Source organism: Psammomys obesus, unplaced genomic scaffold (assembly GCF_907164565.1).
Source record: "Psammomys obesus unplaced genomic scaffold, mPsaObe1.curated_primary_1811, whole genome shotgun sequence".
NCBI lineage: Eukaryota > Metazoa > Chordata > Mammalia > Rodentia > Muridae > Psammomys > Psammomys obesus.
Genome location: NW_026596240.1, coordinates 1,758,303 through 1,774,347, shown reverse-complemented (window position 1 = coordinate 1,774,347; position 16,045 = coordinate 1,758,303). Strand labels below are relative to the sequence as shown.

At 48.9% G+C, this 16,045-nt stretch overlaps 2 protein-coding genes across 6 annotated transcripts in view; one reads left to right on the top strand and one right to left on the bottom strand.

The window, feature by feature from the left end:
* Positions 1-868: 868 nt before the first annotated feature.
* Retsat (retinol saturase) lies at positions 869-9,235 on the bottom strand. The gene is made up of 11 exons (XM_055596340.1): positions 8,968-9,235; positions 7,179-7,361; positions 6,594-6,835; positions 5,542-5,743; positions 4,558-4,755; positions 3,439-3,558; positions 2,320-2,458; positions 1,938-2,047; positions 1,692-1,858; positions 1,373-1,532; positions 869-1,146 (listed from the first exon to the last, which is right to left on the bottom strand). Exons 1-11 carry the CDS (start codon positions 9,134-9,136, stop codon positions 1,007-1,009), a joined length of 1,830 nt encoding a protein of 609 aa, XP_055452315.1. The 5' UTR covers positions 9,137-9,235; the 3' UTR covers positions 869-1,006.
* Positions 9,236-9,332: 97 nt separating this feature from the next.
* Elmod3 (ELMO domain containing 3) overlaps positions 9,333-16,045 on the top strand; it is a 31,755-nt gene continuing 25,042 nt past the window's right edge. Inside the window, exons 1-4 of one of the 5 annotated variants that reach the window (XM_055596342.1) lie at positions 9,333-9,443; positions 10,068-10,193; positions 11,103-11,196; positions 12,597-12,863. In XM_055596342.1, coding sequence (XP_055452317.1) covers positions 12,816-12,863 — 48 coding nt within the window. In that variant the 5' untranslated portion in view covers positions 9,333-9,443; positions 10,068-10,193; positions 11,103-11,196; positions 12,597-12,815. Of the gene's footprint in view, positions 9,455-10,067; positions 10,194-11,102; positions 11,197-12,596; positions 12,864-16,045 lie in introns of all 5 variants that reach the window. The other 4 variants (XM_055596344.1, XM_055596343.1, XM_055596341.1 and 1 more) reach the window with 4 other exon arrangements.

Below are 16,045 nucleotides of genomic sequence, written 5' to 3'. Positions count from 1 at the left end.
TTAGTTTTTCAAAATAATACATAAGATGTAATAACTAGTCTATGCATATGGAACAGGTGAACTTGTGCTTCAATCCTGGGTCCCATTCACCAAGTTACTTCACAGGTGTGCCAATACTGCAAAATCGGAATGAATTCTAAGCATTTTGGAAAATAATACCAGGGTTTTTTGTTGTTGTTTTGCTTCCTTCTCAAGACGGTTTCTCTGTGTAACAGAGCCCTGGATGTCCTAGATTTGCTTCGTAGACTACACTAGTCTCAAACTCAGAGATCTGCCTGTTTCAGCCTCCTTGAGTGCGGGGATTAAAAGTGTGTACCACCACACCGACCCTAATACTCAGTTTTTAATATGCGCCAGTAACTACAAGTGCCATCCCTATGCTCTGTGCACACTGGGCTTCCTATGTTCGGGCCCAGTGTCTCCACTCTTCCCTCCCTGCCAGGCTGGCCGTTCTCTAGTCAAGATCTCAGTGGGCTGATGTGCAGGACATTTTGCTGGCAGTGGTTCTTTTGGTGTGTCTCTGATAGAATGCTGCTCCGTCAGCCTGCTTCTAACAGAGGATAAAGCTTAAGGCTGAGGGTCTCTTGGCTCCAGCTCTTTGAGAGTTGCCACCCAAGACCACTAGTCATGCTTCCCCTTGACAGTCCAGAGCAGCACAACACTAGAGCGGGTAGAAGCAAAACGCTCCAGGGCAGGACTGGACCAACCTACTCCAACAGCCAACACCCTCAGGGGTTCTTTGTCTCTGACCATTGCTTGGAGCTGGGTGTGGGAAAGTTGGAGCATTCTCCATTGTGGGACATCAAGGCTGTGCAGCCCACACTAAACCTTAAATAGAAGTTGAAGAACTCACAGCCCACATTAGCCCTTGCAAGGTGAAGTCGTCTTAATTTATAGCAGTTATCAGAAACAGAGTGGTTTGGGTTTATATGGTCAATGAATTACTGCAGAAGGACACCACGAGAGGTTAGGGAGGTGCTGTTCTTCCGGCTCATCTCTGAATGGACTACTTCTTCTTCTTTTGTGCCTGGACCTTTGAGCTAAGAGCCTGCAGGTCTGAGTACAAGTTCCGTTTCAGGATGGCACTGCTGCACAGCAAGGCCCCTTGCAGGGCTCCCATCAGCCCACACGTGAAGATATCTTGGCCTAGAAGGCAAAAGCAGTGGCCCATGGATGTCCACCCGTATGAGGATGGGAAAACAGGGGGCTCTTGTGTTCACCCTCCATAGCAAGGCTACCCAAAGAGAGACAGCTTCAGACAGAGCTCAGGGCTATAGACAGCCAGGCAGCCCAGCACCTGGTGTGGGTCTGAGGACAGGAACAAAAGGCTATGCCCGGGAAGCCCAGATGCTGGCAGAGTAAGGCAGTGTACCTGTCAGGTAGAGGTTGGGGATAGGGGTTTGGGCTCTTATGGAAGCCATTGCATAAGGATGCAGACGAGCCAGGTCATGGTCGGCCCCATAAGTAGCTCCTCGGGGAGCAGCCAGATAGTACTGGTTGGTCAGTGGGGATCCTCCAGTCACACTCTCTACCTGAGGAGGCAAAAGGGTAGGCAGGGATGAACAAGGGACTCTGCAAGGGCCTGATCCTTCTTTGGGACTATTACTTCAGGCTTTATCCCTGTACCCGAGAAAAGACAAGCAGTGAGGAGGTGTGTCATCACCTCCAACACTGTGTGTGTTGGCCCTTACCTTGCCCTCCAGCTGTGGGAACAGTTTCATGACCACCGACATAGAGGCTTCCAAGAAGGCATTTTTGAGGGTCTCATAGTCAACACCCCGCTTGCCCTTCGGCTCCTCCTGCCACTCCTCGAACCACTCGAAAGCCATGGGTACCAACACAGTCATTGTGGACCGGTCTACAGGTGTAAGGCCATGTTAATGCTACTTTGGCCCTACCCTGGCCCCTGCCCAACTTCCCTGGACCTCAAGCCCTACCTGGAAACCGGTCCTCCCAGGTTGGATCCTTGGCTGATGGGAAGGCAATGAAAAGAATGGGGATGTGCTCTGGAGCCTTTTCCTTGGGCATAGAGACATAGCGCTCCATCCTGTGGATGAGGGGGTATGACTGCCAGTCTCTAGGCCTTTTTTCTCAAAGCCACCAGCACTACCCAAAAGATGGTTCATCTCCAGGGACCACCCACGGGGAAGAAACAGAGACACAGCTTTGGTATAGGAAGCTTTCTAGGAGTCTTCTAGGAGACTGCACCTCCTCCAACACACATGCCACTTCTTATTCCTAGAACCATGCCAAGGGTGGAAGCAGGGTCTTGGATTGAGGCCTACTGCCATCAGTCTTCTCCACCCCCTAACATCTTACGCTTTGTCCATGTCTGTGTCAAAATAAACATAGTAGTTGGTGGGCTGAAGCTTCAGGTCCTCCTTGGTGCCTCTCAGACAGATAAAAACTGACAGCATGCTCATGCCGGGCCGAACCATCGCCAGCTGCTGCTTCACATCTGCAGAGAGCCAGTGAGGGTTGCATTGCAGGAGCTGTGGCCAGACAGCCACTCCCTGCCAGAATAGCCTCAGGATGTTCAGCTGCCAGCTGGGATAGGCCTGGCCAATTTTAGTTATTTCTAAAGGCTCCTGGCAGGGACCTGCTCTTCTGTCTGTGTCAGATATAGCCTCAGACTCCTTTCAGCTCTACCACCTCTGCTCCATGCACCTTCAGTCACAGGTGCTGACCTCCTGCTGGCTCAGACTACAGCCAGCTTACAGCACCTCTGGACAATCAAGCCGTTTCTACTCGCCCTTTTACCCCTTTAGATTGTTCTTTAATTGTAGGTGTGTGTGGACAAGGGCATACACACCTGGGTGTTCAGGGAGAAGCCTGAGGACAACTCGCTGAGGTCATGGCTGTCGTCTTTCACTCTGAGGATCTAACTCCAATCGCCAGACTGAGTAGCAAGTAGTTTTTACCTCCGAGGCATCTCAATGTCCCTCCTCAGTTTGTGGAGGCAGGATCTCCTGTAGCCAAGGATGACCTCAAATTTCTTATCTCCCTGCCTCTACCTCCAGAGTTCTGGGGTTACAGCCAAATCCACCACAGCTGTCTTACCTGGTTCTGGGGATCAAACCTAGCTTGATGCATGCCAGGCAAGCACCTGACTGAACTTCATCCCTAGCCCTTGGCTGCCCCTTAAGTGAGTCTTTTCTATTAAAGTACCGGTTTCTCAGGGGAAGGAAGGCAGATAGATATACAGGCCTCCATTTCTCAGCCCCAAGTGCAAAGCCTAGACATTTGCATCTGACAGAACAGTGTCCTCAGAGTCCTGCTACTGCCTCTGTGAAAGGCCCCTCTTCACCTGTGCTCCTAGATTCCCCAAATATAAATGTTACAGTGTTGGTAATACACACTAGCGAGCGCGCCAGAGGGGTACCCAAGAAGAGGGGAGCATCACCGAGGCCGCACTTATAAGAAATCCCCGTCTTTCACCTGGCAGACAGCGGGCAGCCTCTGGCAGTAAGTGCTCATAGGTATTGAACATTCCTGCGTTGGAGATGACGACAGGGCAGTAGATGTTCGCCAGCTCCTGGCCCTTCTTCACACTGACACCTGCGGGCACAAGAATCGGCTGAGCTGTGAGCTTGAGGGAGAGGGAAGAGCCTGTGCCCTTCTCCAGATCTCACCTGAGGGCTAGTGAGCTGGAGGGAGAAGGGAGGGGCCTATGCCCTTCTCCAGATCTCACCCGAGGGCTAGGGATACAGCTCAGTTGTATAGCACTTATTCATTCATGGCACAGTGACACAGTCCTGTAATCCTAGCATTTAGGAGGAAGAAGCAGGATGATCAGGAATTCTAAGGACAGCCTCAGCTAGCTAGTGAATTTGAGGGTATCCTGGACCACATGACATCCTGCCTCAAAATATTAGTTCTGTCTATAGCCACATGTATAGATACCGGATCTCCTATGGTAGGCCCTACTTCTCAGACCCAGAACTTCTGCCAGGCAGGGATGCCCCCACGCACACTGCAGTCACTTAACCCTTGCCTCAAGTGTGTCTGTGCTTACTTGCTCTAGCTCTTCTCATCCACACACGTGGACTTGCTTCTCTTTAGCCATGTCCTGCCAACCCAAGAACACTGGCTCTACGGAGTCTCAGGCCCTCCTTCACTGCTGCCAAGTTCTTCATCCACAGTACTCCCCAGATGACTCCCCTTCATGAAACACCAGTTTCTGCGATTTGCTGTAGCCTGTGTGTCTAACCTCAACTCTGGCTACTCACATAACCATTATGTCACACCTGACCTTTGGTAAAAATTTTATTTCTTTTCCTTCCCTCCATTTGTTTGTTTGTTTGGGGGTGGGGGTGCTGCAGCCCACATGGAGATCAGAGGACAACCTGCCAGAGTCAGTTCTCTCCTCCCACCTGTGGGGCTCCAACTTAGGTAATCAGGTTTAGTGACTGGAACATTTATCCACTGAGCTAGCTCACCAGCCCAGATTCCAGCCTCTTCCCTTGCATGAAAAGACGGGTTCTTCTACAGCAAGACCCCAGGTCTCTTCTTCAACCCCAGCCCACTGACCCCAAAGCTCAGTTGCAGGTCTCTTACCACAGGCTCTCCCAGCCGAGTCCAGCAGTATACTCTGAACGGTGGCCCTGGTGAGGACAGCACCCCCGGCCCGCTGAATCAAAGGAATGATATGGAAGGCAATCTCACTGGAACCCCCTCGGGGATAATATGCCCCTTGTATGTAGTGGTCAACCAGCAGAGCATGCAAGGAAAAGGTGGTGTGGCTGGGGGTTACGCCTACAGAGTGAAGAAGGAAAGAAAAGATGAGTGGGCAAGAGTGGATACTTGGCACCATTCAGGAAGAAGCAGGGCTTCCTATGAAGGACCACATGAGTCCATCCCAGGATCCAAATGTTTCCAAAGGCCCAGGGTAGATAGTGAGCTTAGTATGAATATAAATGCACTCTCTGAAAACCACTATCTTGCCAAGACCAAGAAAGTCACTGACATTGCTGGCTAAAGGGAAAAGTCGCCCTTAAGCAATGTGATGGTACATGCCTACAGCCTCAACACTCAAAAGCTAAAATGGGAGGATTGTTGATTCAAAACTAGACTAGGCTACAAAGATTTCCAGACCAGCCTGAACGAAGTCAACCTGTCCCGGAGGCGTGGAGGGTAGGGGGGGGAAAATGTGCTGGGGATGTAGTTCAATGAGCAGGATACATGAAGGCTTAGATTTCATCTCCAGCACCACATACATACATTAGACATGGTGGCACATACCTGTAATCCTAGCACTAGGGAGACAGAGGCAGAAGGATCAGTTCAAAACTTGCCTGGAAGACCTTGTCTTCAAAAAGGAAAAGAAAAACAAAAAAGAGGGGAAGAATAAGAAAGAAATCTTCTAGAAAGTAGATAAAAAAAAGATTTTCTACCAGAGTTTGGCAGAGGTCAGACTTCGAAGCTCTTATTCACAAACTCCAGCAGCCCTGGGGTCTATTCTGGCTTGTTTCAGTCAGATGAGAAAGAAAGGCCAAGAGCTGGGAGAGCAGCAGCTTAGAAGCTGGGCTGGCAGCCACCCACCATAAGTAGGGAAGAGGTAGCTGAGAACAGCCTGGAGCTCAGGGGAAGCCCCGAGCTGCTGCAGGACCTCAGCCAGGCTCTGAGTAGACGCTCGGCAGAACGGAGAGAAACGAGTCAGCAGCCCAAACTTGTTGAGCATCTGAGTCAAGGGCAATGGGAGGAACTTCAGTACGATGGCATGATAGGCTCCACGGGCCACCACCTGGGGAAAGAGGTAGAGTGAGTATCATCTCTGGAACTGCTGTAGCCAGCACTGACAGCAGGCCCAGAAACACTTACTCTGAATTTACAGATTTGAAAAAATTTAATCCAAGTAAGGCATGGTGGCTCAGGCCTGTGATCCCAACAGTTGAGATGCTAAGGCAGGAGGATTGGTGTGAGTTCAAGGGCAACCAGAGCTATCCACTGACAGCCAAGGCAGGACTATATAGCAAGACTGTCTCCCTCACCACAAAACAATAACGACAACAAAAAAAGGACCCTGAGTTTTTTTTTCATTCTTTACATTCAAATAAGACTATATTTGCTCTTCCATTTCCTGCTCCAAAAAATACCAATGACCTTGAACTCCTAATCCTCCCTGCTCCTATCTCCTGAGTGCTGGAATTACAGGTACACCATCATGCCCAGTTTTGTATATGTTAAGCATAAGCTACATCCTTAGTACTCAAAAATCCTTTCAAACAACATCCCAGTCTGGAAGCCAGGTGTGACTTCATATGCCCAGAGGCAGGTGGATCTCTGTGAGTTCTAGGCCAGCCAGGGCTACATTGTGAGATCCTATCTCAACTACACAAAACAACAAAAAGTCTGGTTCATCTCAAAGGACAGCTAACTTCCTCAAAGCCTGACTTTCCAGGAGTACCATCTAGAGGCCAGAGTGAGGGTGGCAGCTGGAGACAGGCAGGGCACAGGCATATACAAGTATACACTGGAATCAGGACAGACAGGACTATTCCTGCCTGCCTGCCCCCAGCTCAGTCCCCAACTTCCCAGCAGTCCCCTCACCAATGAAAAGGTCAGCTGGGTATGCCATTCATGGCGCGTGCTACCTTAACCAGCTCCATGTACTTGTCAATGACAGCTTCTTCCTTGGGGAACTTCTCCTTAAGGCCCCGGATGTATTCTTTCCTCCCACTGTACATGGGGAACTCCTTTCGGCCATCAGGTCCTTCCAGTATCATCAGGTCAAAAGGGGAGGCCATGGGGGCCCAATCCAGCTGCCCTTCAGTGATCTGGTCCAAGATAAAGCGGCCAGTGTTGCCCTCTTGCATGCGTCCAATATAATGGATTCCTGTTGGGCGGTGCAAAGAAAGGGAAGTACAGAGATAAAGGGGTTGGGCCCTGGAAATGTGCCAAGTAAGGAAGAGGTTGCCCTGCTTGGCCAAGTTCATATCCAGAGAGGGCTTCCTACCCTTTCTATAGGAATGTGCCAGAACATATACCAGCCACCCAATGCTTGCTTAGTAACTCGGCCAGCAGACAGAAATGGAGATGCCTAGAGAGGAGTTGGGACCTCCAACACTGAAATGCCCCCTATCACTTCGTTGTACCTGCCCCATATCCCCCAATACTGTCTGTTCCTAGGCCCCTAAAGACAAAGCCATGCTCCCAACCCTTTCCCACACAAGCCTTACCAGTGTCAAATTCCAGGCCATTTTCCCCAAAGGTGTGACAGCAGCCACCTGCCTTGGTATGCTGTTCCAATACAAGGACTCTTTTACCAGCTTTAGCCAGAATCACAGCCGAGGCCAGCCCTCCAATGCCACTGCCAATCACCACCGCATCCAGCTTCTCTGGTACTCGGCTGACTGAGAAGGCTGTAGAGGGGAGCAGACAGAAGTGGGCATGCTGGTTGCCCAAGGAACCATGTTTCTTTGGAAGAAGCAAAGTCTGTGAATGCCAGCGGAGGAGGGGACAGACAGGGCTGCTCAGAGCTGTTATTCTGAAGTCACAGCACCAGCTCATACAAGAAGGAAGGCTGGCGTGGCAGCCTTACAGAATCAAACTGGAGAACACTTCCAACACAAGACCTGGTTTCTGCTGTTCTCCCGTCCTCTTCCTTCCTTTCCTCCTTCATTTATTTTCATGGGATATACTTACTTGGGTTTTTTTAGAGACAGGGTTTTACTCTGTAGCCCTAACTGGCCTGTAGCTCCCTATGTAGAGATTCACCTGCCTTTTCCTCCCCACTGTGTCCAGAAAATCTGTTCATTAAAAATCATTGCCCACGGTCAGGTGTAGGGGAGGATCTCAGTTCAAGGCCAGCCTGGTCTATATAGCAAGTTCCAGGACAGCCAGGCCTACATAATTACTGTCTCAAAAAACTAAAGAAAAAAAAAATGAAAATCACTGTCCAAGACATGGTGGCTCACATCTGTAGCGCCACCATCTGCAATCTCTTGCTGGTGGCAGGAGAATCATTGTGAATTTGAGGCAGGCTTGGCCAACATAGCAAGCTGTAAGCCAGCCTGGGCCACAAGCCTGAGCCTTGCCTCCCATCCACAGATCCACAAACAACAACAACAACAAAACAATGGGGGGGGGGGCACCCTGTAGGAAGTAGAGGAGCAGGAGTTCAAGGTCAGTTCCCAGCAAATAGTGAGTTGGGGCTAACCTTGGCTAAAATTTACAAGCCAGTGGCTGGAGGTCAAAAAGGTGATACTTTTTGTTTTTGTTTTGTTTTTGAAGGTTTTGGAGTTGGGTGTTTTGGTTGTTTTCAGGTTTGCTGTGTGTGTCTATTTAGACAGGGTCTCATTGTCTGGTCCAGACTGGAATTATGCCCAGCTCCAACATTTTATGAAAACCTTAAAGGCCTGACATGTTGGTGCCTGCTTGCAATCCCATCATCCTTAAGACAGAGGCAGGACTGCTCTGGATTAGAGCCAGGGCTGCTTAGTGAGTTTGAAGCCAGCTCTGGTACAAAAGTGAGACCTTCCTCGAAGACACACACACAAAAACCTTGGAAGCACCTCTCCACGTGTTTTAGAGGTGTCTGGTTGAGTGGAGAATGGCGTTCTCGTCCCGAAGTAGTACGAAACTCCAAAGTTTTAGAATCAATCCGAGAGAGAGAGAGAGAGAGAGAGAGAGAGAGAGAGAGAGAGAGAACGGGCGCACGCTCCTTCCCAAAGGCCTGGAGCGTGCACAGGTGCATAGGAAAAAGTTGGTTCTAGAATCAAGTAAGGGAAAGGGCTCTTATTCTGTGTGAGTTGTGAGCTGAACAGATTCCAACTGGCAAGGCTGGATAGGCTATGCCAAAATCTTGGCGTGCAAAGGGTACTGCCCGGACCCACACCTTCAGGAGCAAAGAACACTAAAACATGCAGCCTCCGTGCGCAGGTAAGTTTTCCCAGCACTTTACTAGCGGGTAAACAGAAGTCCATGTCCTGCATGAGCAGAAGGTCTAGCAGCAGCCCTCCAACTGACCTTGTTTGAGAATCTTCTTCCTAGCTTCCCTGTCGGTCACCAGGGGTTCAGGTGGCCGCTTGACATCCTCGGCGAAGGGGTTCGGGGAGCTTTTGGCGAACAGGCCAACGTAAACCCTGTGGAGGACCGCCAGCAGCAGCACGGCCAGCAGCAGAGCGGTGATCCACATCTTGCTGCCTGGGAGGACCGCGTCCTTTGCTAGAGAGCTCGGCCTTTATGCTCGAAGCTCCGCCCCGAGAGTCTGTCCTCAGAGGAATGAAAACCCGGCAAAGGACGGCTCAGGAAAGTTGACTCTTGCCTGCTCACAGCTGATAAAGATTGTCCATCCTGGTTTTCCGTATGACCTTTGCGACGCGTTTTTTCCATTGCCTGCTGGGAAATGTAGTTTTAGTGCGGGACAGGCAGCTCTGAGCGCCTGCGTGATGAGGCCCCGCAGGAGATACGGGACCCCTACCGGAACGCTGGGGACGCGTCCGGTGAGCCTAGGGTGAGGGTTGGGGTGAGGGAGGTAGGGGTGAGTGGGACGATGTGGGATGGAAATGGTCACTTCGGGGCCACACAAGGCTGAAAGTTGCAGGCCTGAGATCCCGCCTGGGAGGCAGAGAAGACCTGGGTTCTAGTGCCAGTTCTGCGATGGATTCACTGAAACCTCGGAAGCAATTCCTTGCTTCCCCTTCGCTCTCCCGCTCAAACAGTGAGAAAGTTACTGTCACAGCCTCTGCCTGTCTGGGTGTTTGGATGAGTTGAGACTTGCGCAGGCGCTCTCCTGATTCAATGTCACTGCCCCGAGCTGGATCCCCAAATCTCAGTCACTCTGCAGGGGCCTAAAAGTACAGAACAAGCCTCAAGAAAGACTAAGTCAAGGATCATCATACCTACGTGTGCATTTTCATTTGCGGATGGAGCAGCTTCTGAATCAGCTCTCGAGAGTTTAAGTTCCAGCAGATAGATAGCCTACTCTCTTAACATTGCCCTTTGAGGAAAGTAGGTCTGAGATAAGTCCTTGATTTGAGAGGGATTTGTTTATAGGAGGCCCATTGCCTCAAGTTCCACTGTCAGGAGGAATGACTTCATGACTGAGTATTTTGCTCTCATTACAGCTCCTGGTGCTCCCATCCAGTGTGTAAAGCAGGCCATGCTTCTGGGCTACTTGGTTGGTTTCCCACATAGTAACAGGAAAGCCTTCCTGAGACGGCTACTGTCATACCTACCTGTTACTCTGCCAGGTTAGCTGACATGGGTGCCTTATTCAGGCCAAGATGGGAGGAAAGGAAAAGAGAGGTAGATGCTGAGGTTCCAGGGAGAGAAAGCTAGTTCCTGGGGTGCTGCTGCAGGTAAGGGATTATCACCATTTTCCTAGATCACGGCCAGCCAGGTGTCCAGCCTGAAAGCTGACAACGATCCCCATTTGTTTCTGGCAGCTTGTCCTTGGGAAGTGCAGATGATATGCCTCCAGCAGAGCGCTGACTCCTTTGAGGGGCCTCCCCCTGCTTTCGTCCTTTGAGTCTGTATGATTGTCAGTTGTGTGAGAACCATCCACCCACATTTTCCCGTCAGTATTAAGGATTGGACCTAGTGTCCTGCTACTAAGCTACAATCCCAGCCTTTCCACCCCCACTCTTTGGCTTATGAATGTGAGTATGCATGCCCATATAGTCAGAAAGACCAGAGGAGGGTTATTAATTGCCCTGTTTTATCACTCTGTGCTGTATACCTCTGAAGTTGGGTCTCCAACCGAACCTGGAACTAGTCCCAGCAAGCAGAAATCCCTTTATCTTTTCCACCATAGTGCTAGGGAGCCAGACTCAGATACTCACACCCAAAGCAAGCTCTCTTACCCACTAAGCATCTTGTTTCATTTTTTTAAATTTGTGTTTGTTGGGGGCAGGATGGAATAGTGTACTCCATGGTGCGTGTGTGGAGGTTAGAGGATATACCATGCAGGTTCCCTTGGAGATTGACCTCAGGTCATCAAGCTTGCTGACAAGCACTCTACCCCCTGAGCCATTTCACCTGCCCTTGCTTTGTTTTTTATTGAGACAAAAGCCTTGCTGTGTACCCTCAGACGGCCGGGAACTCAAATGTGGATCAGGCTACCCTCAAATTTACAGTGATTCTCCTGCCTCTGCTTCCAGAGTTCTAGGATTTGGGGCATACACCACCATGTTAAAGATGAGCTCTGATTTTTTTTCCCCAATGTTGGGGATTGAACCCAGGACCTCACACATGGTAAGCAATAGCTTTACCTCTGATATATAGCCCAGCCTCATATTTTTGCCTTGACTCCCACACATCACTAAGACTCCTGGAAACTGTTGTTCATGAGAAGACTGTCTCCTCTTGACACAGACTTTTGGTGTGATAGGCAGCCATGATGTCTAGTTACCTCATGATTAAGATACGCTCTTTGTCCAGCCCTTTTCCAGAGGCAGGCACCATGAGATGAAGTGAAGAGTAGGGCTAGAGTGATGAGCTTTTCTCAGAGTTTTGTCCCAGCCCTTGAGAAGTGGAAGCCAGCCTCCGCTACATAGCAAGTATGAGGCCAGACTGAACTGCATCTACATATCCTGTTCTGTATATGTACACCCCTATCGAGAGAGAGAGAGAGAGAGAGAGAGAGAGAGAATGACAACAAGGTTAGAGAGGTGCAATTAGTTACGAACGTTTGTTGCCCTTGGGGAGGACCAGGATTTGGCTCTCACCACTTACATGGCAGCTCACAACCATCTGTAACTCCAGCTCCAGGGTCTCCAATACCCTATGAACATCTGTACATACATGGCATACACACAAATACACATGAATGAAAATAATATTTTTTTTTTAAATTAGGTAGCACATACTTGTAATCCCAGCCTCAGGAAGGTGGAGACAGGCAAAGCTCTAAAGCTCATTGGATAGACAGCCAACCCCGCTTGTTGGATTCCAGGCAAATGAAAGAGACCCTGTCTCAAAAAGTTAAGGTGAACAGAGCCTGGGGGACAACACCTGCGGTTGTCGTTTTCACTTACTCAGACGCGCATGAATGCCTGCATACACATGGCCACGCATGCATGTGTGTGCACACATAAGAGCTGATCTGGAGGTGTAGCGCAGTGGTCGAACATTCACCTGGCATGCACGAAGGATTTAATCCCCAGCACCAGCACTGCACACACACATACATGCATGCACACACGCACGCGTGCAAAAGAGTTGACCAGTTTGGCTCAGCAGGGTTAAGACATCATCTTGCATTTTGAGTTTTTCTGTCACTCTGGGAAAGAGGTCCAGGGTCATAAGCCCCGCAGCTCCACCTGTGTCTAGGATCTGAACAGAGCAAGTGCAACCTCCAGTCAGTCTCAGCCCCAATAAGCTAGGTCTTGGTGATGTCATGGCCACAAACAGACCCCACCTAGAATAGCACCACTGCCTCCTAGACACAGTCCAGCCTACCCCTAGTCCTCTGGATGGTCGCAGTCCTGTGGTGTGGACAGTATAAACAGTAGACATCTGGCTAGGCATCTTGTTTATTTAGAGTAGATTCACAGTTGCTTAAAGTTTTTAAGTCTTTCCCCTTGAATACCTGGAACAGAGGCATGGCTGAATGATGACGCCTGCTTTGTTGCCACCCATCTCTGTTTTTCCAGACTGAAGCTCTGCAGTCCCCAAGGCACCTTTCAGGACTCACGGGAACCTCCTGCACCTTGGTGATGGCACAAAGGGACTGCTTTCTTATGTATAGCCTGAATAACTGCCAAGAAGGAAGGCGAAAGTAGAGCTCTTAGGATTGTGTAGCTTTGGACCTCAGACCGTCATATCAGACCCCTTTCAGAGCCCGAAGGACACTGAACCAGTGATCTTGAGTCATGAGTGAAACATCTTCCCTTTCTGAGAAAGAAGTACGAGACGGACAGGTGAGCACACCTACTTGGGAACGAAGGTGCTGGGTGAACAATATACTGTTAATGAGACAGACTGGAGTTTTAAAAACACTGAGGGGAAATGATCATATATCATTGTTTTAGGAGATTCTGGCTGAAGGTGTAGTTCAGTAGTAAAGCATTAGCCTAGCATGCCTACTGGATGAGAGAGACAGACAGGAGATTCTAAACCATTATGGTGAGACACCTATGATACTAACACTTGGGAGGTAGAAACAAAAGTATATAAGGAATTCAAGGTCATACTCAGCTACATAATGAACTCTGAGTCAGCCTGGGCTACAGAGATCCTGTGTTGAAAACAGAAGACGCTGTCCACCTGTAGGTGGTAGCTTGTCTTCTGAGTAACTCACAGAACCTTGGTTGCAGAAGGGGATAGTATCTGGAATTCCCTAAGAAGTCAGTGTTTCATGGACTCATCAATCAACGTCCTGTTGTCTGCCCTGTCCACCACTGGCTTTGGTGGACCGTCTTGCTCAGCTTTCTGTTGCTGCGATAAACACCATGACGACAGCAACCCGGGGAGGAAAGAATTTATTTCAGCTTGCAGTTTACTAATTTCATCCAGGCAGGGTGGAACATACATTTAATCCCAGCCCCCAGGAGGCAGAGACAAGGCAGATCTCTGTGAGTTCAAGGCCACCTGAGACTACATAGTGAATTTCAGTCCAGGTCAGGCTACAAAGTGAGATCTTGTCTCAAAACAACAACAAAAACAACATACTTATCTAAAAGTATGACAGAGGCATCTTCTCAGTGAAGGTTCCCTCTTCCCAGATGGCTGTAGTTTTATGTCATGTTGACAAAAAACTAAGCAGCAATGTGGCCGTCACCTGAGCCTCCTGCTTCATCACAGACAGTGTTACGTCTGCATGAGCAGCTAGCCCTATGTTCTGGATCTTCCCTTCTCTTGTGCTGGCCAGACATGGGATTCTGGGGCCAGACTACAGAAAGCCATTTGCTGTGCTCTCCAGGAAGGTTTCCTCATTCTCAGAAGAGGACAAACTGTTCTCTTAAAAGAAAGTCCCTGGAGCTGAAATGTAGGCAGAGAAGTATGAAATAGTTTGTTGTGTTTTTTTTTAATATATATAAAATTCAAGAATCACCAAATATTATCGAGATAGAATTTTAATAAAAATTGTAGATATTTTTTCTGTCTTGTGCTAATCTGATGGTTGTAGAAAACATCAAAGACATATAAAAGAAGGGCCCCATTTAGCCTTTTGCAGGGAAACTTGGGTTGTATCCAAGGGCTTTATAAGACTTAAAGAGGGGCTAGAGTGATAACTCAGTAGTGAACAATGCTGGCTACTCTATTCTAAAGGACTCAAATCAGGTAGCTCAGAACCACATATAACTGCAGCCCCAGGGGACCCAGTGCCCTTTCTGGCCTTTGTAGGCTGCACACACAACATCCATGCACACAGATACACACATTAAATTTTAAAAAATCAAAATAGAACTGGCAGGTGGTGGCACACCCCTTTAATCCCAGCACTTGGGAGGCAGAGACGGGGATCTCTGTGTTCGCTGGGGGCTAGCCAGATCTACTTAACAAGTTCCATGTCATCCTGGCAGCATAGTTAGAGCCTGTCTCAGAGTGAAATAGGGAGCTGGAGGGATGTCTCAGTGGCTAAGAGTGCCTGTTGCTCTTGCTGAGGATCCAGGTTCAGTTCCTGCACCACAGGATGGGTCACCAGGGGACCTGATGATACCTTCCAGCCTCCAAAGGTACCAGGGATACATGCAGGCAAAGCACTCATACAACCAAAAACATAAAGGAAGTCTTATAATTTTTAGATAAATAAAAACAAATCTCTTTTAAAGGACTCCTTTATTTAAAAATAATCAATCAGGACTTACAGAGGTAAAACCAGTTATAGCCAGATGCTAAGACAGGCCGCCAGGCTGGTAGAGAAGGCGGAGCTGGTGTGGAAAGGAACAGAGAGATTCCATTCCTATGTGTGTTGCTGGCTGGTTGGTTTGTGACAGCATCTTGCTGGGTAATGCTAGTGGCCTATCACTCAACAGCAGTCCCCCGAACCTCCAGGCTGGGTTTTTTGTTTGTTTGTTTGTTTGTTTGTTTAGTTGTTTTGTTGTTGTTTTGGAACAGGGTCTTGCTATGTCCTTGAGCACACGTTGTTCTGCCTCAGTCTCCCAAGTGCTGGAGTCCTGGCTTGTACCACTGAGTCAAACCTTAGTTATTTTGTTTTAGGTCCTTTTTTGTTTATGTATTTTAGAGAAAATTATATACTTCATATTCTAAAAATATGAAAGTACAGAAAGATATAGTAGAAAGAATTGTCCACCTTTGTGATTGCCTTGCTACTTTTCCTCCACACTCAGTTTCCTTCTGGAGGCACAAGTGTGTCTTACTCGGGTATGATCCTGGAAATAGTCATGAAAGACAGCAGCTTCGTGTGTGTGTGTGTGTGTGTGTGTGTGTGTGTGTGTGTGTGTGTGTAATCATGGGAGAGTGGGGAAGAGGAAAGAAAGGAATGGTTAGGTCACTGAAACAAATTAGAAGAATACCGCAAGGTGGGTCCTTGTTGAAATCCCTGCCCATCTTACTAGACATGGTGGTACATGTTTGTCACCTTAGCCCTCAGGGAGGAAGAGGCAAAAGGATTACCACATGTTACAAGCCAGCCAGGGCTAAGTAACAAAACAGTGTTTCAAAACAAATGGTAGTGATGAGAGTAAATATAAGAGAAAGAGGTGAGGGCACCCAAAGGAAAGGAAATCAAAGTTCTACAGTCCGAGCAGAAAATAGGCTCTCAGGAGGACATGCGGCTGGCCGCAGCTGACACAGTGTGTGCTCTGCAGCCCTCAACCCCAGAGCCCAGCACTTCCTGCTGTGCATGGCGGCTCACTGGATGGACATACCTGAAGTTTTTAAGTCCGCTATTGGTCGACGTGTATTTTTTCAGCTTATGGAAATAGTGCTACAGTGAATAAAAATAAACGCATCAAGAGGAAGAGTGTATCTGTTAGATAAGCGACTGGGCTACAGCACAGGCTTGGACCGTGCAAAACCTGTGAATTTCCACCAGGATGTCACCCAGTCCATAGCGTGCTTGTCCCTAAGGCAGGATATGTGGGTTGTGGGGGTCCATACCTGTAATCCCTGTAGACCCAACACTCAGGAGGTGGGG

What these genes read in the sequence shown, in the direction of transcription:
- Retsat (XM_055596340.1), bottom strand. Translation starts at nt 9,136, where the DNA reads ATGTGGATCACCGCTCTGCTGCTGGCCGTGCTGCTGCTGGCGGTCCTC. An exon ending in GGCTGCCCGCTGTCTGCCAG is followed by an intron (nt 2,459 to 3,438) that starts GTGAAAGACGGG and finishes GGCTCTCTGCAG; the next exon opens with ATGTGAAGCAGCAGCTGGCG. An exon ending in GACACAGACATGGACAAAGC is followed by an intron (nt 2,048 to 2,319) that starts GTAAGATGTTAG and finishes CCTCATCCACAG; the next exon opens with GATGGAGCGCTATGTCTCTA.